Source organism: Manis javanica, chromosome 8 (genome assembly GCF_040802235.1).
Source record: "Manis javanica isolate MJ-LG chromosome 8, MJ_LKY, whole genome shotgun sequence".
Lineage (NCBI taxonomy): Eukaryota > Metazoa > Chordata > Mammalia > Pholidota > Manidae > Manis > Manis javanica.
Genome location: NC_133163.1, coordinates 122539847 through 122562903, shown reverse-complemented (window position 1 = coordinate 122562903; position 23057 = coordinate 122539847). Strand labels below are relative to the sequence as shown.

Genomic DNA, 23057 nt, shown 5'->3' with positions numbered 1-23057 from the left:
TCCCTCTCTCGGACCAGGCGGGCTGCAAGGTTCCCACGGTGGGATGAACCCAGCAAAGACAGCTTCCCCCAGCTATCTCCTTCCGGGCACTCCTGCCATTTGCTTCAAGGCACAAAGTCTGTCCTCAAAAAACCTCACCCAAGGGTGGGAAAGGAGCCCCGCAGGGGACCCCATGCGGGGAAAGGCAAATGACAGAGAAGGTCTGAGGGGACCAGAGATCTCTGAAAAAGGAAATCTATTCCTCACTCCTAAACACGGCAGAACCCTGACCTCAGTCACCGGCTGGGCCCCCCTCTAGCCCACCTTTGTCTCCAGTCATTTGTTCACTCATTAGGGGTCTGTAATCTGCCCGGCATGAGTGAAATAGCTGTGGTCCCTGCCCTCTACCTCAAACAGTCAATAATGTCTGCAGTAAGTAATATAAAACGGAAGGATGGCAGCGATGAAAACTGCACAGCCTGTCGCAAGGTGATCCGACCTGGTCTGGGGAGTCAGGGGAATTAAATGCAAGCAGTAATCCAACACAGAGGCCTTGGCCAGGACGGGGCGGCCTTCGAGAGGGCAGAACGCATGCCAGACCCTGATGGGGGAGGACGCCTCACGCTCTGCAGTAAGGGGACAGCAGGCCGGGGTGGGGGGCGGCCAACGCAGAGCGCAAACCAGGAAGCAGCAGGGGCGAGGCTGGAGAGGCGGGGGACAGGAAGTGATTCCTGGGCACCTTAGGGGGCGAGTTTGAGGCGGGGCGGGGGAGGCCGTCCAGAACAATCCCTGCCTGCCTAAAGCCCTGAGCAGATGGTAGGGCTGTTGACCGACCGCCCCGTCCCAGGAAGCGCCCGAGAAGAGGCACAGGGTTGGAGGGAAGACAAGAACCTGACGCAGAGCCAGGCTGAGTCCCGGGGTCCGTGAGAACCCCCAGCGGGGCTGCCTCGTAGGCCCTGGGAATATCCTGGCTGGGAGTTCAGCGGGAGGGAGGCCTACACGTTGACACGCAAGTGACGACTGTCAGGCTAAGGCCAAGGCAGAAAACGAGCAGTGAGTTTGCTACAGAATGGAAATTTGTCGGAGGTATATATAAATCAAAATCAGAAAATGGTCTATGACCAAGTATAAAAGTTGGGCAGAGATTTCTCTAAAGTTTAAAACAGACAAAATAAATCTGTGGTGTTAGAAGTCAGGATAGTATTACCCTTGAGGGAGCAAGGCTGGAACACTGGTAATGGTCTGTTCCTGGATCTGGGTGCTGGTAACGCGGAGGTGTTACCTTCAAGAAAACAGAGCAAGCATACAATTATGATTTGTGCACTTTCCTATGTTATACTTAAATTAAATATTTTCTTAAAAAAAAAAAAAACCTTCCTAGAGTTCCAGTCAAATTCCTCTGGATCCAACTAAAAGTTTGGGCAATTATAATCTTCTGTGGCCCCTCTGTGATATGAAATCAAATAGATATACAAAACTAACACCTACCACAAAAGCAAAAAGACAGGCATGAGAGAGGCCCACATGAACTGGTACGTTTACACAGTTGCATTAACTGTTGTATTGCTTGTAATATGAAAGACTGGAAACATTCTGCATGTCCATCAATACCAATAGAGGACTGAGTAAATAAATGGTACAGTCATACAATGGATTGCTCTGTAGCTATTTTTTTAAATGCTCTGCAACTATTTTTTAAAAAAACACTAATATGGAAAGATCTCTACAGTTACTAGTCGCTGAAAAAATGCAAGATTTAGAATAGTCTGTACAACATGCTACCTTTCATATAAAAAAAAAAGAGGGTAGCGGAAAATAAAAATATTTTTTCCTTTTGGCCCAGTAATTCTACTTCAGGTTATTTACATATGAATAAAAAATAGCAAATACATATGTTATTCAGCATGACACTATTTTGCAATAGCAAAATGTTGGAAGTGACCTAAATGTAACTGTCTGAATAAACTATGGTACATTCCTCAATGGAGTATTACACAGATGTAAGAAAGAATGAAGACGATCTCTATAAATTGCTATAGAATGATTTCAGGACATACCTACAGTTCAGTAAAAAAAAAACAAAATACAAATATAAATGGTATGTTACCTTTCATGTGAAAAAGAAGGAAAAATAAGAACATGCATATGTGTTTGTTCATTTTGCAAATGAAATGCAGGAAGAGTAAACCAGACAATAATAAAATGGTCACCTACCTGATGGAAAGGCTAGGATGAGAAGTGAGACTTCCCAGCGTGAAATTTTTACATACTTTTGTACCTGTAATGCCTTACATAGTCAAAAACTTACACCAGAAAGAAAAGCAAACCCTAAAATTGAAATAAACAAAACCAAATGAAGCTAACTGTACAGCAAATTGAAAACACAACTACACAGAAAAAAGAACTGGCCAAGTAACTTCATCACAGTACTCTGTGTTCTCTTAAAAGGGTCTCTCTCAAGGACAGAAACAACTCGAAAGATATCTTAAATATTAGCAGGTTTACTGCTACTACTGGTAGTAACATGGTGATTCTGAAACTTTGGCAGGTGTACTGTGGGAGAGAACGTATGAGTAAATGTGTTCATGTTGCTGGATCCTAGATTGTCGCTGTTAACAGAATGCAGATTGAATACGCAATGTGGGAAAGTAAAAAAGAGCCCTGTACTGTTGGATTTGATTTGGAGAAACCAGTATAAACTCATGACTTAAAATATATATATATATATATATGGCTGGACCCATGCCAGGACAAGGAAATAGAAGCATAACTGAGAACACCTTGTGGTGCCAGCAACAAACAGGTATTCAAATAATGGGGGTATGTCAAAAAGACACCAATTTGAAAGGGCTACCACCAGCCAAATCTGGGGCAATAAGAGTATCAAAAATAGTTATGACAGTAATGTATATGACATCTTGAATTTAAAAAATAATCCATGAGTCCAAAGTGATGCTCTTATTATAAAAAAGAGAGAAAAGGCAAGAGAAAAATTCCTCTTTGCAGAAGGATGATGCTAGCTGTAAATGTATGAGTGACAGAATTGGAAAAACTCCTGATTCTGCAATTACTAATGTAATAGCTGATGCAGGCAAGGATCATCAATGGCTGCTAAAACCACTGGGTGGAAGATCTTTGGGGAGAAGAGAGAGTCTCAAAGTGCCAGCCCAAAGGTGAGTTATTAATTACAAAGGGGAATGGTCACTTCTACTGTAAAGAAAGCTGGCAGGCGCCACCTTAACCAGGTGATCAACTTCAACCTCACTAATAACAAGACAATGGATATTATGGCCTTCAATGTGATGTACAAGTGGGGCACACATCACCTATATAGTATTGTGCATGAAAATGTTTACACTGAATCTAAGTGTGACAAACAATTAGACAAACCAAGTTGTGGAGCATTCTAAAATATAAACTGGCCTGCACCACTGAAAGATGCTGTCATCCCATGATATTGTACATAAAAAACCCTAAAGACTCCACTCCAAAACTACTAGATCTAATATGTGAATTCAGCAAAGTTGCAGGATACAAAATTAATACACAGAAATCTGTGGCTTTCCTCTACACTAACAATGAACTAGCAGAAAGAGAAATCAGGAAAACAACTCCATTTAGAATTGCATCAAAAAGAATAAAATATCTAGGAATAAACCTAACCAAGGAAGTGAAATACCTATACCCTGAAAACTATAAGATACTCTCGAGAAATTAAAGAGGACACTAACAAATGGAAATTCATCCCATGCTCTTGGGTAGGAAGAATTAATATTGTCAAAATGGCCATCCTGCCTAAAGCAATCTACAGATTTAATGCAATCCCTATCAAAATACCAACAGCATTCTTTAATGAACTGGACCAAATAGTTCAAAAATTCATATAGAACCACGAAAGACCCCGAATAGCCAAAGCAATCCTGAGAAGGAAGAATAAAGCAGGGGGGATCTCGCTTCCCAACTTCAAGCTCTACTACAAAGCCACAGTAATCAAGACATTTGGTACTGGCACAAGAACAGAGCCACAGACCAGTCGAACAGAATAAAGACCCTAGTTATTAACCCAAACATATATGGTCAATTAATATATCATAAAGGAGCCATGGACATCCAATGGGGAAATGACAGTCTCTTCAACAGCTGGTGTTGGCAAAACTGGGCAGCTACATGTAAGAGAATGAAACTGGATTACTGTCTAACCCCATACACAAAAGTAAATTTGAAATGGTCAAAGACCTGAATGTAAGTCATGAAACCATAAAACCCGTAGAAAAAAACATAGGCAAAAATCTCTTGGACGTAAACATGAGTAACTTCTTCATGAACATATCTCCCCGGGCAAGGAAAACAAAAGCAAAAATGAACAAGTGGGACTATATCAAGCTGAAAAGCTTCTGTACTGCAAAGGACACCATCAATAGAACAATAAGGCATCCTACAGTATGGGAGAATATATTCATAAACGACATATCTGATAAAGGGTTGACATCCAAAATATATAAAGAGCTCACACACAAAAAACAAAAAGCAAATATCCAATTAAAAAATGGGCACAGGATCTGAACAGACACTTCTCCAAAGAAGAAATTCAGATGGCCAATAGACACATGAAAAGATGCTCCACATCGCTAATCATCAGAGAAATGCAAAGTAAAACCACCATGAGGTATCACCTCACACCAGTAAGGATGGCCACCATCCAAAACACAAACAACAAATGTTGGCGAGGTTGTGGAAAAGGGGAACCCTCCTACACTGTGCTGGTGGGAATGTAAACTAGGTCAACCATTGTGGAAAGCAGTATGGAGGTTCCTCAAAAAACTAAAAATGGAAATAGCATTTGACCCAGGAATTCCACTCCTAAGAATTTACCCTAAGAATGCAGGATCCCAGTTTCAAAAAGACATATGCATCCCTATGTTTATGGCAGCACTATTTACAATAGCCAGGAAATGGAAGCAACCTAAGTGTCCATCAGTAGATGAATGGATAAAGATGTGGTACATATACACAAGGGAATATTATTCAGCCATGAGAAGAAAACAAATCCTACCATTTGCAACAACATGGATGGAGCTAGAGGGTATTATGCTCAGTGAAATAAGCCAGGTGGAGAAAGACAAGTACCAAGTGATTTCACTCATCTGTGGAGTAAAAGAACAAAGGAAAAACTGAAGGAACAAAACAGCAGCAGACTCACAGAACCCAAGAATGGACTAACAGGTACCAAAGGGAAAGGGACTGGGGAGGATGGGTGGGAAGGGAGGGATAAGGGGGAAAAAAAAGGGGCATTACTATTAGCAGACATAATGTAGTGGGGGGCACGGGGAGGGCTGTACAACACAGAGAAGACAAGTAGTGATTCTATAGCATCTCACTACGCTGATGGACAGTGACTGTAATGGGATATGTGGGGGGGACTTGAAGAAGTCTAGTAAACATAATGTTCCTCATGTAATTGTAGATTAATGATACCAAAATAAAAAAATAAAAATAAATAAATAAATAGAGATGCCATCATCCTGAGAGATGAAAAAATAAAATAAGGGATTATCTAAACTAATGGAGACTAAAGGTAAAGGACAACAAAAACCAATGTTGTAAACCTTGATTGGCCCCTGGTTCGAGGGGGAAACAGTGTAAAGGACATCACTGGGATAACAGAGGAAGCCTTACTATGGACTCTAAACTAGACAACATTAGTGACTGAAATGTTACATTTCTTGAGTGTGACCATGGTGTTGAGGTTGTATAGGATAATGTCCTTATTCTTAGCAAATATGTGCTCAAGTGTTCAGGGCCGACATGTCATGATGTCTGAGACTTGCTTCAATTCAGAAAATAAGAAATGATGGATGGATAGAGAAAGACGGAATCAAAGCAAATGTGGCAATCGTTAACAATTGGGGAATTGGGGTGAAACTATATGAGTGTTCCTTATACTATTCTTTCAATTTTAATTTAGTATAAAATTTTTCAAACTGAAAAATTGGAGAAAAATATGAATGTCAGTAATGGATTATAGCATACTGAATGAAAAAAGTCACAGGTCCGTGGTGATACACAAAACAAAGGGAAGGGAAGGGGAAAGTTCTTCTAATAAATATACAAGGAATGGTAATTTTTTAAATCACTACTTTGCAACTGATACAGGCAAAGATCTTCAATGACGGCTAAAACAACTGGGTGAAGGTAGCTAGAAAAGAGTCACACAGTCTGAATGTCACCCCTCAGATTACTTATTCATCACTATAGAGAAAAGGTACTTCTATGATGAAAGACCCTTCAGGCCAAGTGACCAAACTTAGCATTTCTGATAATGAGATGAAAGGACATTATGGGCCTCCTGATGTGACTCACATGGGACACAAAATCATCTATGTAGTATTGTTGCCAAAGTGTTAAACCTGAAAAAAATTATGAAAAAAACAATCTGACAAATCCAGATTGTGGGAAATTCTCTAAGACAAAGGCTAATGTGGTGAAAGACAAAAAAATTGGTAGGAAGACCCAGCTAAATTACAGGACACTAAAGAGACATGCAACCAAATGCAATGAGTGACCCTTTAGTGGATCCTGGATTCTTAAATCACAGCTACAAAGGACATTTTTTAGGACAAGTAGGGAAATTTGAATATAGACTGCACAGTTCATATCTTTCAATGTTACACTCCTTAGGCATTGTGGTTATGCAGTAAAATATCTTCTGTTGGGAGATACATGCTTAAGTATTTAGAGATACAGTGTTGCGTCTGCAACTTACTTTCAAATGGTTCTGCAAAAAAAATGAAAAACACAGTACGCAGGTAGGTAGATAGATTAAGCAAATGTTGCAAAATGTTAACAATTGGCGAATCCAGGTTAAGTACCCTAGTACAGGTGTTCATTGCACTGTTATCTTTAATCTTTTTTGTAGCTTTGAAAACTTCCAAAATAAAAAGGGGGCGGGATTAATATATATATTTGGTAATATATGCACAAAGAATCTCTAGTAGGGTATTAAAAAATAATAACTGTGGCTCACTGGGGGACAGAGAAACTGAATAGATGTAGAACAGGTGGGAGGAAGAATTTTTACTATGTATCTGTATACCAGCTAATCCAAGACACCATCAGTTTTAAGACAGATCATTATTTTATTTAGCAAAAGGAAGAAAATACACTGCCAACTTACGATTGTAAGATGCCAAAAATTTTAAGATACAGACATTAAAATGTTTTCAGAAATATCTAAATGGTCATCTGAGAATTTATTAAATTTGGGACATCTTTTTGAATTATGAGTCATGTAAATTCAAGAAAATAAAATTCAAAAAAATAATGAAAAAAAAAAGGCAGAAGAGGATGAGCTAGCAGAGAATGAGAAAGAGCAACCAATGAGCAATGCAGAAGAGCTTGGAGTCTTCAAAGCCAGGAGACAGCGGATAAATGTGACGTGCCATTGGGGAGCCCAGCATGAAAAGACCTGAACACTGAAGTGTTCGTCAAATTACCTGGGACCCCAGCAAGGTTTATTTAATGGTTATTTAATAGAGGAGTGGGGGGATGGACAGAAGTAGCAGCCAAATTAGAGCTAGTTGAACAGGTAGGCTGGGCAGGTGTAGACAGCTCTTTGAAGCCGACTGCCTAGGAAGAAAATAAAGACAGGGCACTACCTTTCGGTGGGACATGGGATTCAGGAAGGATTGTGGCTGAGGGCTGTTAAAGATGGAAATCAGGTAAAGATGTGAAGGGTCCAGGGAAAAAGCTGCAATTATAAAAGAGACAGAGGTTACCCAATGGAGCAAGCCCCTATAAAGGGGAGAAACACAGGGTCCAGTGCAAGAGGGTACGACAAGCCTTGATCCTAACTGGTGGGAAGAGTGATGCAAGTAAATGTAGGTCTGAGGCCTTGGGAAGGACAGTGAGAGTCCCAAGTACCTGCTCAGTTTTCTCTGTTGGAGTTGAGAGGGAGGAGGTAAGAGCAGAGGACTCAGCTGAGTCCAGTGGCAATAACACAACCTGAGAATGTGCTCTGGAAGATCAAGAACAAAAAGCCGTAGGCACACAGAGGAGCCCCTCCCTGGCTCCTCCAGGCTGGACCGAGGAGGGCTTCATAGAGGAAGCAATAATGGAGCTGCGTCCTGAAGGATTAGTAAGAGCTGGCCAGGAAAAGAGTCAGGAGAGCAACAGCACAGCACAGTCGAGGAACAGAAGGGGTAGAGCCAGGATGCAGCTCAACATGGAGGGAGGGAAGAAAAGACAAAACCACATTGAGCGGGGAGAGAGGCCAGGTCATCCTGGCCGTAAAGGCCTCGGGCAGGATTTGGGCTTTCTCCTCAGACTCTTGCACGCCACTGAAAGACTTTTTCTTCTTTTAAAAAATATAGCCTCCAAGTCTTTTTTTAATAAATTGGAAATACATTGCTTTTTAGCTATGTACAAAAATAGCTGCAAGTTAAAAAAAAAATCAAAGTGCATAAAGTAGAAAATAAAAGTTCTTCCAAATCCACCTTCTCAGAGGCCACCCCTCTAGAACTTTAAGTTTTGTTTTTTTATTTTTGATGTATACATAAGCATATATGACAAAAATGAGATCATTTTATACATGCCATTTTATAACCTAATCATTTCCACTTGAAATTTTTTCATGTCAACAAATACAGGTTATCTCAATATCTTTAATGACTGGTCAGCTGGGCAACAGCATCCCTGGCCACAGAGCAGCCAAGTGTGACATGGGCTATTTTGGCAGTTAGGAGGTCACAGCTCCAGGAAGTGGAGGGGCAGGGGCCAGCTGCCAAGAAATGATGAAAACATGAGGGAGTGGAAACGGACAAGTTTAGCAAGTTGGTCTTCCAAAAAACTTGGCTGAAATTTTAATGCACGTGCAAGTGTGCACACACAGACACAAAGAATATCAGCGGCAACAATGAAACACCATACACCAGGGGACAAATAGTAGTATCGCAGTCATCTCTTGGTTGTGAGATTGTGAATTGTTTTCTTTCTTTTTATCTTTCTTTTCCAAAATTTCTACAATGGTCATATACCACTTTTGTAGTAAGACAATGTCATAGGTTTAAAATGGCAACAGCTAGAGGAAGACATAGGGTTAGAAAGGTTCCCAGATAGACTTGAGCATATCTGTAAGATGGGAGGAAGGTTTTACAGAAAACAGTGGAAAGGCTGAAGATACGGTAAAGGAGAAAATACATGGTGGACACTGGGATCTCAGGAGACAGGAAGGGCCAGTATCCTTAGCACAGAGTGGGCGCCTTAGACTAGGAGCCCTCCATCTGCAGAGATCTGAGAAGTGGGGAAACATGGGTGTGGTTTCACCTCCCATACACACCCCCAACCACCCTCTCTGTGAGTACAGGGCTTCGGGAGAGTAGTCCGGTCTGGAAGACCCCTCTCATGGAATGGAATGGAGAACTGATGGGAAGAGGGAAAGGGTTTCTAGGAGTGACAGAGGCAGCTGCGGGTGGAGACCCTGCATGGAAGCGAACCAAGCATAACATACCCAGCCTGGCTCCTCCAGGCTGGACCAAGGAGGGCTTCATAGAGGAAGCAATAATGGAGCTGAATCCTGAAGGATTAGTAAGAGTATGTGATGTGCACATGTGGGTATGTGATGGCCCCCAAGAAGCTTTCCACATTCTGAGGGTAAAGCCCAGAATTTGGGGGGATCTGCTGCTGGGGTGGGACACACAGGCAAAGTGGCAGGATAGCTGAGGGCATGGTCCAGAGTATGGTTAAAATCCTAGACCACAGGGAAAGATATGGAAGGTGTGCTGCTCATGGGATAGAAAAAAATGGAGGTGTTGGGAGAACTACAGGTCTCCTGGAGGTCATGAAGTAGGTAAAGAAGATGCAGGAGACTGAAGTTTATGACTTCAGAGGAGGTCACAGGCCAATGATGACCGGACTCAGGTGTGGCTGACAGAAAGGGTGACTGATTGCTTGTCCTATGAGACAATGGATATGGACGGGAAGACTGGTCCAGCACTATCGTCCTCCAGAAAAACAAGGAAGAGAGGCAAGGAGTAGAATCTGAAAGGAGGAAATAGATAAAAAACCCCAATCCTGGTCCTAGGCTGTCTCCCAAAGGTGTGCCAATGGTTACAGAGAAGTCACTGTAGCTAAGGATGGATGACCCAGTTCAGAAGCCAGAGTTCCAGGACCAGAACACAGGGCAAGGCTGCCTCATTTGTATATGAAGATGAGCCCAAAAAGAATTAAAGCTTGGGAGGTTTGTAGGAGGGTGAGGTCACAGGAATGGAAGGCTCTGGGTGCCTCTGCCCTTATTTCAGGGCTAGCGCGCGCGCGTGTGTGTGTGTGTGTGTGTGTGTGTGTGTGTGTGTGTGTGTGTCAGAGATGCAGTCATCACTGGCCTCACACTGCAAAATGGGAGAAACAGCAATTTGCTTCTCAACTGGGAGTCTTTCATAATGTTGCAGGGAGGGTTGGGGGTGCTACATATACTCCCAAAGATGTAGAACTAAGGAAACACCTCCTTAGTTACTAATAAAATAGCAAATATTACCTGGATTTTGTCCAAAGAACTCAGGCTATAAGTGATTCCATTTCTTACTGTGAAGCTCCCACAGTGGAGAGAGTGAGGTCCATGGCAGACAGAAGGGGGTCCAGCCTGCCTCCGATCAGGCCAGAAATCTGGGGCTAGTTCCAGGGCTCCCTGATCACCAGCCTTCCCTTCTCCCCAGCAAGAGTCCCTCATCCTTGGCACAGTAACAGTCATTTTCTTCCTTTTTGCCCAGAGCCTATCTAACAAGATGGAAGTTTCCCCTTCTTGCTCCACCTCTGGTCCCCTTATCCCATCCCAAGCCCTGGAGTCCTAGAGTCATGACTCATCCTCAGCAAACAGCAATCTCCTGGCCTTGCTATGACTGTCCTGTAACTGGCTCTTCAGGAGCCCCTACTGATCCTATGCCTGACTTCAAGGCCTTGTGTCAGGTCTCCTACCCTGCCACCCTTTACTTCTCTACCACAGGCTGACGTGCTTCCCACACAACCCAGCGTCAGGCAGGAGATTGTGTCTACCTACCCCCCTCTACTTACAATGACCCTAAACCAGAGCCTTGTCAGCTCCTCTAAATCCTACTGTTTTCTCACAGCCTCTTCTGGGAAGCCTTTGCAGACATCTCTGCTGTGCATCCCACTGCTTAAACTCCAAACCAGTTATTGTGTGCCAAGTGCTCACTCATTCTCATCCAATCTCTTTCTCACTCCCTTCTCATGGACTAGGCTTCCAGGAGAGACACAGCCCAGGACAGGACACAGAGCATGGTAGGTCCATGTTCATAACACCTGGACACACTCTCAGGGGGTGTGGCAGTGAAGCAACAGATGCCCTCCCCCAATTAGGCTAAGCCCATCACTCTGTCAACCCTGCCATACCACACTTCCTCCAGGGATCCCTCCGGGTCCCTGGGTGCCATCAGGGAAGGAAGTGCAGCCTGCAGAGGAAATGCTGTGAGGCTTGGGGCAGGAGCAGGGAGAGGGAGGCGGCGGCAGGAGTTTGGAAAGAAAAAGGAAAAGGAAGAACGGGGAGGGAGCTGCAAACTAGAACAAGCACCTTCCTCGAGGGAGGTCAGAACTTAGTCCTACTATTTCTTCCTCGAGAAAGGTGCTGGCAGAGAGATGCATGAGAGGAGAAGCAACTTGTTAGGAGGTAGTTAGCCAACCAGAGAAAGGGTTAAAGAAACACAGCCTAAGGGCCCTCTCCAGGGCTTCCCTCTTGGTACCCCACTAACTCCCCTCTGGTTTTGCTAAACCTAAGAAGACCCTCTTTCTGTGGCCCGTTCACTAGAGGTAGTCCTCTCTCAACTCTGGGAACTTTGTCTTCAGGCTCACCAAGCAAGCCCAGGTCAGATTTAAACTAGCAAGACTTGTGTTAGCCCCAAACAAAATCTATCTGCCAGTCATGTCCCTGCAGGAACCATCGCTCTCCTTCAGAGTCCTGCCCAGTGGAGGCAGAACAGACAGGGCACAGGCTGCAAAGTTCTCCAGACTCTCCCACCCCACAGGCACAGTCACCTGGCTGGGCTCAGGGGCCAGGCTCCCCCACAGCTGTGCTGAGTTCCCACCCTTACCCTCTGCCTGCACCACTCCCAGGGGATGCCCTCTCTTGCCTCTCCTCCCACCCAAATGTCCCCTTTTCCGGCAAGTCTATCACTGGCTCTTGCCTCCTTTTCTCTTTCTGTGCGTGGTAAAGTCGGCCCGGCCCTAGCTTATCTCCCCATCCCGGAGCTGGGGCATTACCAGTTCGAACCGCCTGAGAAGGCAAATCCTCAGTCCAAGTTTCTGGTTCCCCCAACCACCAGACCAGGAGCTCCCTAGGGCAGGGACAAGGATGGATTCCCAAACACCTCACCCCCACCCTCATGACCAACTCCTGCCAGCACTGGAAAAAGCTGCATCCCGCGCTTCCAGCTCACCACCCCAGCGTACGGATGAAGCACAGGCTCAAGCCAGTGCACCCATCCCCCGCCGACCAAAGGTCGGGCCGCCAGGAGAAGGCGGGCGGGGATACAGCCTCGGTCCATCCGCAGACGCCTCTTGGGAGGAAGGACCCAAAGGAGGCCACAGTCACCCCGCCTCCAGTCGCCCCCATCCTCTGCCGCGTGAGCCATCCCAGGAGGAGGCCGGTTTCCAGGGAACGCCAGGTGGTGGCTTTGGGGGATGCAGGGCCCAAGGCTCAGGATCCAGAATCCTGGGGTCTGACGTCACCCAAGACCCGGGTTCCCTCTGCGGGGGAAGCCGGGAATGGGCACGGTGGGGGCTGGGGGACCTGGAGCACCCGAGGCGCCCCTCCACCGCCCCAAGCAAGGAAGGTCACCTCGACTCCCCATCTCTCTAGCAGCTCGGCCTGCCCCTGCATCCAAAGGTGATGCAAAGGGAGTACAAACCCGGAGAGGAGTTGAGCCCCTCTAGCCCTGAGCCCAGCTTTCCCGCAAAGCCCTTCTCCAGGCCTTCAGACCCGGGACTCACCCGCTGCTGAGGCTCAGCTGCGGGAAGACCACCGCGCCACGCTGCGCTTCGCTGCACCCGGTTATGCGGCGCGGAGCGGGCGGTAAGCCGCTCGGGGCTGGGGGCGGGGAGCGCGCGCGCGCCTGAGCCGGCTCCTCGCACGCCCGCACCGCCCGAGCCTGCAGCAGCCGCTCTCGCGAGACTTCCGCGCCACCGCTGAGGCCGCTGCTCCTGCGCTCGCGAGAAGGAAGGCCTGGCCGACCCAGCGCCTTGCCGGCGCTGTCCGAGGTGCTAAGTTCCGGGGCCGCGGCCTGGTGAAGTGGTCGGCGCGCGCCGCGGGGACAGGACCTGGAGGAAGAGACCCAGAGCTGGGAGCCTGGTACCCGCAGCCAGAGCCTCAGCTTCCGCATCTGCAAACTAGGGAGAATGACCTCCCATGCTGGTCCCAGGGCCAGAAAGGGGTGAGAAAGCTTGGTGAGCAGGAGAGCAGGTGACTAGTGTTTCCTTCCGATCCACAGGCCCAAACTCACAGAGAGGGGATGGAGGATGGAAAATCAGAAATGAGACAGGAAAAGACAGAAATGAGACGAAAAGAGAATGGGTCCACGGAAAGATAGACATAAAAAGACAATGTCTATGTCTTCCATAAAGACACAGAAACATGGAAAGACAGAAATATAGAGACATGGAGAAATTAAGATCTGGAGAGAAAAAAGACATGGTAAGAGAAGATAGAATGATGAAGTGAGAAAGAGACAAGACACAGGGACACACAAGTTGCAAGAGAGGCTTGGAAAGAGGAAGAGACACAGAAAAAAGAACTAAAGTCACTGTGGTATGCAGAGATGAACACCTAAAGAGTACCACCGATCAGGGTAAATGTTTAAAAACCCATAACTAATGATGGTTGAGAGAGACCCAGTCACAGAAAGAGGAGAGTGAAAGGCTTTTATTGTGAGTGGTGTTTACATTATAAACCTGTGGGATCTCTACAGCCAGGCCCACCTTCTGTCCTGCCAGCCAATGGCTCCTGCCCTCCACAGTGCCCTCCGCCCACACTGTCCTGGGCTTGGGAGAGGGCCTCAGTGCATGGTAGACACTGCTGGGATTCTTTGCCCAGAATAAAGCCCCATTGTCTGGCTCCAGCCTGCTGGGAGCGGGCCTCACTCTCATAGCCGGGATAGAAGGAGGCAGGAGTGAAGAAAGGCAAACAAGAAATAGTGAAGGAGAGGGAAGGGAAAGGAGGGAGCCTCAGGAGCTGTGGAGGATTGAGCAGGAAGCATAATCTAGCCACCAGGTCAGATGGAAAAAAGAGCCATAGGCTACAGGGCAGGACAACAGGGTTCTGCTGGCCCAGTTGGTCCTGTCTCTGGTTCATCCTCATGGCCACTGCTATAATTTAAACTTGAGCTGATTTACATAACTGTGGGGAAGAGCCAATGAGAAGATGAATAGGAACTTGAGGAAGTTATCAAGCATGGCTCTGAACAGGAGACATATAGGGAGTCCATGTAGGCCTCAGGAAAGATATAGGGGTTCACTTGACCCTTCACAGAGGGTCTGAGATCTGCATTGAAGTTTACAGGGGAGCTGTTTAGAGGGGAGATGAGATCCACATGGAATGCACAGGAGATATCTTGTGGTTCATGTGGGTCCTAGAGGAGAAATGTTTGGGGTCCCCTCTGATGATTTTTTTTTCTATTCAGGAGAATCAGAAGGCCCTCCTATTTGGCTAACAACTGAGGCACGAAGTGTCCAGGTCCAAAGTCAGAAGCCCATCTTTGTCCCAGTGGATTGCACCTTCAGAATTTGGGTAAACAGAAAGGGGCAATGTTGTCAGTAATGCCAGACATTTAAACAAACTTTTATTCAAGTATTTGCTGATCACCTATTATATACCTATAACAACATAGTGCACTGGCTAAGAATATGGACCTAGAAGGCAGACTGCCTGACCCCTCCCAGTGTGTAAGCTTGATCAAGGTACTTATCCGTTTTGAACATTCGTTTTCCCCAGGTGTAAAATAAGGGTGATGAAAATAGGACCTGTGTTTTAGGGTTCCTATGATGATAAGGTGGTGTAGCACACGTAACACATGGGACAGTACCTCGTACCTAGTGTTTAGTCAGTGATACTTCATGCATGCTGAGTGCCAGGTACTGGGGACATGTCTTTCTCATGGTGGAGGGCAGGAGTGAAAGAGCCTGAGCCGAACCATCCAGTGACAGTCAAAGCATCTTCTCAGATGTGTTGAATGTCACATCTGCTTACATGTCATTGACCAAAGCGCGTCATATCATTGATGTGTGAGGGACAGGAAGACATGGTCCCCATAGAGAATGCAGGGCATGGCAAACAGTGGGGATGTTTAATCCCATTGCAGGAAAGGAGCAAGTAACTGGGGACAATAGTCTAGTCACTCACAGGGCCAGCTGCAGGTTGCTCGTCTTTTCCTGCCCAGCTGTGGCTGAATGAAGCATATCCACCCAAGGGTCTCCAGGAGAATATCTACGTTACAGGCCAGTGAGCAACCAAAAAGAAAAGAGGACTATCATTTACTGAATCCACAATATACTTGAGTGAGACGCTGAGTAAGCCTCATGGCTATTCTATGAAGTATGTGCTATTATCCCCATTAAATGAGGCAAGTGGGGTTCAGAGAGGTAAAGTGATCTGCCCAAGGACATAGAATGGATATATCTAATAAATGGGAGAATCAGTATCTTTAGGTTGGGTTTCCCAGGAAGCAGACACTGAGATAAGGATGTGAGTATAAATGGTCTATTGGGGAGATTATCCCAGGAAGCAATATTAGAGAAGTGGAGGAAGTTGAAACAAGGAAATTAAAGGAGACCAGTTCAGGATACAAGAATAAGCAGGTTGCCACTGTGGGCAATGGTGGGGAGGGTGTCCATCCTACTGGGGACCCCTGGGACACAGTGCAGAGTACGATGCATTTGTCCCACCAAAGGAATGAGGATGCCCCTGGCACTTCCAGACTTCCCAGCGAGCCTTCTGAGCAGAGAAAGCCCTCAGGCAGAAAATCCCAGGGGCTTGCAATAAGAAGCCATCAGGAATGACTAAGGGGTTATGAGGAAGGCACTTATGTAAGCAACATCTACTACAACCAAGATCTATATCCAGTTTTGTCTGGCTCTCAAGCCACATCATGCTGCCTCCAAGATAATCCATTAGTTCTTTGGAAGTTTGTCATGGGGAGTCTCCTTTCTTAAGACCCTGCATCCCACTCCTGGTCTTGTAAGATGCCAAGTCCCTGACACTTAGCATGTATGTCTGATCACACAGCACTGAGGACACAATAACACGCATTTTTGCCTACAGAGCCATGGCCATATCAGAGCAGCCTGTCCAGTCCACACACTACTACTCATGTGGGCAACCTGAAGCTCAGAGAGTTCACCCTAGACCTCCCTATACGAGCTTCTCCCATCCCCACCTCCTCCCCACCACCCCACTTCCTGTGTTTGTGTTCTCTCCCCAGCCACACTGGAGCGTCCCCAAGGCAACCCACAGAATGGGAGAAATTATTTGTAAATCATATATCTGATAAGAGACTTTGAACTAGACTACGTGAAGAATTCTTACAATTCAATAATAAAAAGATAAACAGCCCATTTTAAAAATGAGCAAAAGATCCCAATAGAAATTCCTCCAAAGAAGGTATCCAGATGGCCGATAGGCACATGAAAACATGCTCAACATCATTAATCATCAGGGAAATGCAAATCAAAACCACAGTGAGATACCATTTCACATCCACTAGAATGACTATAATCAAGAAGACAGATAATGGCAAGTATTGGAGAGGATGTGGAGAAATTGGAACCCTCATATACTGCTCATACATTTACATGTAAATGAATGTAAGATGGTGCAGCCATTTGGGAAAACAGTCTGGCAGTTCCTTAAAGTTAAACATAAAGTTATCATTTGACCTAGCAATTTGACTCCTAGGTATATACTCAAGAGAAATAAAAATATATGTTCACAGAAGACTGACAAATTCATTGCAGTTTTATTCACAGTAGCTAAAAACCAGAAACAGCCATCAACAAGAAAAGGTATAAACAAATTGTTGTATATTCAAGCAATGTAATATGATTCGATGATAAAAATGAATGAACAGCAGATACATACAACAAAATGGATGTATCTAAAATATTCCAGACCAAAAATTACATAGTATATGATTCCACTTATATGAAGTTCAAGAACAAGAAAATCAATGTCATAGAAACCAGACTAGTAGTTGCTGGTTGGGGATGGGGGTAGAAAGGGGCAGAAAAGAAATTTATGGGGCGATGGAAATACTCTAAATCTTGTTTTGAGTGGTAATTGCAAGGAATATAAAACTTTCAAAACCTATCAAACTGAAAACTTGAGTTCTGTGCATTTGATTGCATATAAATTACAACTCAATAAATTACTGTTAGCTTTCAAAGAAATGGGGGTCACCTGGGCTGCTTGAGTCTAGGGAACAGGGATGATTCCTGACCTCCAGCCTCTTGCCTGAATGTGAAGTCCCGTCAAGAGCCACCAAGGTGCTGCTTCCCTTCTTCAGTGCCTCCAATAGACCGCTTGGGGGCACCGAAGCCTGTAGTGATTGACACTTGCAGAGCTAGGCAGTCCTCCACCAGCTGTGTTGCTGGCAGCTAGAAGTGCTGGCCTCTGGGTAGTCTGCTGGCCTGCACACAGTTCATCTTCATCACCACTATCTCTTGCAGCCTAGCCAGCAGCTCTGCACAATCAGTGCCCACTGCTCACTTGAGTTAGAGCAGGAGTGCCCCACCAACTGCTCCTACTTAATGCCTAGAGGAAAAAAATGCCCTTTACAAGTCCCACCTAGGCCTGGGCCTGGCAAGCACTGATCTTGGGCACTGGCTGAGCCCCTGGATGCCAAATCCAAAGGACATGTTCCAGGTCTCACCTGCCTGACGATTTAGATATATTGCAAAGCCAGCCTTGCTTTTACCTCCACTGTCTCCCTTCCCCCTCTGCAGCCTGACCTTTCTCCCTGGCAATCTTGCCCCTCTGAAGTACTCAGCTACCTCTAGGTGCCTGGCACTCCCAGAGCTCTGTCTGGTCTGAATTCTCTTCTGCACTCCAGCCCCATCCAAGAAGGGGCTGAAACCCAGATATTTTCCTTATATTTGTTCCTCCAGTGATCCTGCCTCCAAAAACAGCCCTATCGTAAGTAACAAGACATGTTGACATCATGTATCTCCTAATATGATTCACTGATTTCTGTGATATTCATGCCAAAAAATGCATAACCTCAATCTGCTCATGAGTAAACACCAGACAAACCCAAACTGAGGGACATTCTACAAAACAACTGACCAGTACTCTTCAGAAATAATTGTGCCAACCCTCAGCCACCAGGTCAGACCCCCGGAATATAAGTCCTGTCCATTCTGCTTCCCTGTATCTTCAGAATCAGTTATCCTGTTTGTACACCCATGCCCACTACCCTGTTGTATCATCTCTGCAGTAGTGTCCCCCAAAGGTACCATCCTCCAGTTTTCCCCACCAGACATCCTCTAAGCTATTCTTCTCCAAGCAGCCACAGAGACTTTAACCATGCCTCTCTCCTCCTTAGGACCTTCCAAAGGCTCCCCACTGCTGTGGGCACATACGCCCCCTCTGGCCAGGCTCATAGCCCTCCTGACCTCCCCCTGGCCACTTACCCAGCCTCATTTTGCACACCCTCCTCTACAAGCACTCCAGCCCCCCAGAACTGCTTGTCAGTATAAGAATTCAGATTCCCCTTCACCCCTTGCTTTTGCACATGCTCTTCTATCCTCCTTTCCCTGCACCTGACTCCCATCCCTGTTCTTTTGCCCAGAAAATCTTACTCATCTAGGACTGGGGTCCGGAAGACTCTCTCAAGTAAAAGCTGCTCTTTCCCCATCTTCCAGCAACCACATAGCCAGGAGGAGCAACCTGTGGCCAGCTGGTTTCTCTCTTGCCTGCAGACATACCATGCCTTGCGTCCTTCAACTTCCTGCTCTCGGTCCCTATTGTTTCTGTCAACACCTGAGCACTGCTCTTCGTTCCTCTGGCTGGCTGACTCCTACGCGTCCTCTGAGTGCCCGCATGAGTTTCACATCCTCTGGATACCGCCCTGGACTAAATGTCTCTGCTTGGCGCTCAGCACCCTCCCTCCATGCCTCCCAGTGCTGCGTTGTTATGTAAGTGCCTGGTTCTCTATGAGACTGTGAGATCAGGGGCAGTGGGGAGGGAGCAGGTGCGCATCTGTATTGCTCACCATCGTCCCACTGCCAGTCTTGGGGAAAGAAGATCTTAGTGAGACAACCAGCTTTTCAGGGAAAAATGTATTCATAAATATATATATATATATATATATATATATATATATATATATATATATATAATTTTACTGGTACAAAGGACTTATAACATACAACCTACACATAATAAAATATACAGTACTCTTTATTATAAATTCCATATAGCCAATTGATTCTCACAAAAAGTACTTTCATTGGTTTTTCCTTACAATAAAACACCTACTTCAGAGAGGAGAGGAATTCTGCCCGTTCCCGTGACTTCTGGGGTACAGAAATGATAGAGCTGGTGATACCCAATCATCACTCAGTTATCTTTCCGAGGCAGGTTCACTGGGCAGGTCATTAATCAGTAAGTATGCATAATTTCTGGCCAGAGAAAGAATTCTTCCAGGAGTTTTGCAAACAAAATATGCTCTTATCTCTTGCTGAAACATATAAAATTTATCTTCTGGGCTAGTATGTACAGGGCACCTTGTGATTTGCGTCAGAACTATAGAAGACAGGCATGCTTGGTTAACTTCACCTTTTGCTCAAGAGAAGGGAAGACATAATTAATTGCCTGCTGGTGACAAGAAACCCTCATGGCCATAAAAGGGATCTGACCAAGTAGCTTCCTTAGGAACCCCAGTTCATCCAACTTGTTTTGGGGCTTTGCTCTGGGCTGGTGGGCTGAGGGCTGGAGGTGACAGGGGTGTTATGTGAAAAGAGCTGTTTCTACTCTCCCCACCACGGAGAGGTGGGGAAGGAGCAATTGCCAGGAAGAGAGGTGACCCAGGAAAGAGGAAACTATCTCCTGGCTTCTTCCCAGTCCCCTAGACCCTATGGGCCTCTATAGCAACAAAATTATAATGTTTGTCTTAAGCCTGACCCCAATGAGAGATGATAGGAGAAGGTCTCTCTATATTTTTCATTCAGAAAAGCTGATATAGGTACTCCCCATTGAAATGAAGCAGAAAACATTAAGTCACACACAAGCAAAATAAAACCACCAGGTCTGCATTCCTGCTGTCAACAAACAGCTGGGCCCAACAGTTCTGGCTGCCCATGGAAACTGACAGCCTGCTCTGCCCATCTCTCTTTTTTTTCCTGCTCTCCATACTTGCCTATAGGTTTTACTGCTCAATAACCAAGTTTCTGGGTAGAAGATTCAGCCTACCTCTGAAAAACGCGAGTCATGATCCCAAAGAAATACTAGGTGGATGACCTGAGACAATTCAAGAGATAAGTACTATCATTATTTCCATTTTACAAGAGAGGAAACTGAGGCACAGAGAGGTTCCATAGCTTGACCAAGGGCGCAGCTAGCAAGTGGCAGAGCTGGGTTCAAACCCATGCAGTTGGGCTCCAGAGTCCATACTCTTAATCACCCCACTAGCTGCTTCTGAATGTTAGGTGGGCAAGCGTTTCGTAAGCTGTAGAAACTGAGTGCCTCCATGGAGGATAATTGTAATTCTGGGAAGGCATGAACTAAGCACCCTAGCTGTGCCCAGGTCAGAGCTGGAGTAGGAGGAGCAGCCCTGGTACCCCCCCCATCCAGGCAGCACTTGGAGGAGCAGACGGACCTCTACCCTGGAGTCCCAGGACCTTCACTGCGGGTAGCCGGAGAGGCCTATTGCCGAGGGCTTCTGCCCTGCCTCCCCCTCCTCTTGCAGGTAGTCCAGCGCCGTGACCGAGAACGGAGCCGGACTGTCTGACTTTGGATTCGGCCCTACCTCACTTATGAAATGGGTAGCAGCTACCACCCAGTGCTTGTTGTATTAAGTAAGTTAATACATCTAAGTGAATAGTCCAGTGTAAGAACTAAGTAAAATATCACCTATAATTGGAAACTGTTCACTCACCTTATCAGCTCTATACCTTCCTCCTACCTTAAGATTCTCAGACATCCTAATTCTTTTGTTTTTGATCAATTCCCACCATAGAACTAGGAATATAACCTTATCTTCAGAGGACAAAGGTGGAAGCAATAATGGGGGAATCTCAGATATCACAAAAGGCTCTTGGGAAGTCTTTTGGGGACAGACAAGTGCTCTCCTGGGACCTCTAACCTTGCCCAGGTGGGTAGCTTTTTACTGCACTTGCCTCTGGAGTCTGGAAGGAGGTGGCAGCACCCAGCCTCAAGGGGAGAGGGAGAAGGAATCCCAATGGCTTCTTTTGCCTTACTTCCCCCTTTACAGACACCTCTCCTCACTCATACCTCCCCTCTCCTTCTCTCTCTCTCCCAGAAGTCAGGTGATTTGGCTCATCTGCTAGGAAAGCAACTGAATTCCATGCAAGGTTAATGGCTCTTGTCTCCAAATGGCACCACTCACTGGATCTGCAATGCAAACCCCTACTCCCCATCTGTGGGGCCAGAGCCATCACAGGGGGAGCAGCAACCAGAAGGCAGAGGGCTTGGCTGCTGTTGGACTCCTAGCTCCTGTCCTGGCTGGCCTGAGGGGAAAAGCAATAACTGGAGGTGAGATATGGTAACGAAGCTGGACTGGGGTGAAGACAGAGACAGGAAGCAGGAATCAGAGCACAGCTACAGAGCCTGGGACTCAGTCTAAGAAAAAGAGGCACCGGACCTGGGCAGGGACTCTTGTACGGTGGAGCTCTCTCGCTCTCTCCCTCCAGGCATCATTGCCTAGCAGTATTAAATTTACAAAGAGTTCTGATAACCACAATCCCACTCAACCTTCAGGAGAGCCCTGTAAAGTGGAGACTGCTCTTGTGACAATGACCAAACACTTGAAAACAATCTCAGAAAAGCTGTCACTCGTGCATCCATTTAACATTTACAAAGTGCTTGCTGTACACCAGAAAATAAATACAGCTTTCCTGACGCAAGGTCTTTCCACATATTTGCTTCAGTATATTGATTCCTGATTCCATCTCCTCCTAAATTTGCCTCCCAAACACTGACCTTCTTGTTGGGATTTTGAAATGTATACAGATTCTCTGATATTGCTCCCTTCAATAAGTGGAACCTAATTCCCCTTTGTAGGAGGCTGGGCCATAAAAGATACTTATGAGTAAAATTGCAGTATTTCCAGAATCTCTCGCCTGGCTTTAGTGCATCTCCTTATCAACAGGTGTTTCTAAGGGGTAGAGAGAAGTAGTCCATCTCCATATCAGTGGGTAATTACCTGGGCAACTGAAGGTTTATCTGAACCTGAGAGGTTGGGAGGAGGATTTCACTTGATTCTGCCGTGGCAGGAGAGATATCAGACAGCTTTTCTGTAAGCTATAAATTAGTTTTAAACTTTATTTCTCCCTTTGACTGATTTGTTTCAGCTAGGTATTTTGCCCCAGAATTTCCTCTCCCTGGAGTTACATCTGGCGTAGTTAGCAGGACCTCTGAACCCGAAATCTGTCTAAATGGGTGTGACCTTTGGGTGGGCTGCCCCTAGAAATGATGAGGAGATGCCCAGAACCTCCCCACCCCACCCCCCATGAATACTGGGGAGGCCCCAGTGGATGCAGCAGCAGAAGGTGCAGCTTCACCTAGGAGCCCCAAATCTGTGGAGCTTCCAATTTAGAAGCCCCTAGTGGGGAATTGATCTAGGGTAAAGCACCTCCTAGAGGGGTGGAGCCTTCCCCAGAACTGGGGAAGGGTGGAGACACCAGAAGCTGCAGAATTAGCCCTCCATGAGACAGAAGACTGCTTAGAGACCCTGAGTGACCATGTAGCAGCTGGCATTATAGGGTCTCTTTTCCTCAAGATAGTGGAAAATGTTATCAAGGAGAGAGAGGGTTATACAGGAGAGAGAGAGAGCTATCAAGGAGAGAGA

General features: G+C 45.9%; 1 protein-coding gene across 3 annotated transcripts in view; it reads right to left on the bottom strand.

Moving 5' to 3' along the window:
* SCAMP5 (secretory carrier membrane protein 5) overlaps nucleotides 1-23057 on the bottom strand; it is a 41623-nt gene that overhangs the window by 10067 nt on the left and 8499 nt on the right. For 2 of the 3 annotated variants that reach the window (XM_073212193.1, XM_037010165.2), the window contains exon 3: nucleotides 1187-1261. In XM_073212193.1, coding sequence (XP_073068294.1) covers nucleotides 1187-1261 — 75 coding nt within the window. Of the gene's footprint in view, nucleotides 1-1186; nucleotides 1262-12972; nucleotides 12982-23057 lie in introns of those variants that run through there. The other variant, XM_073212194.1, reaches the window with a different exon arrangement.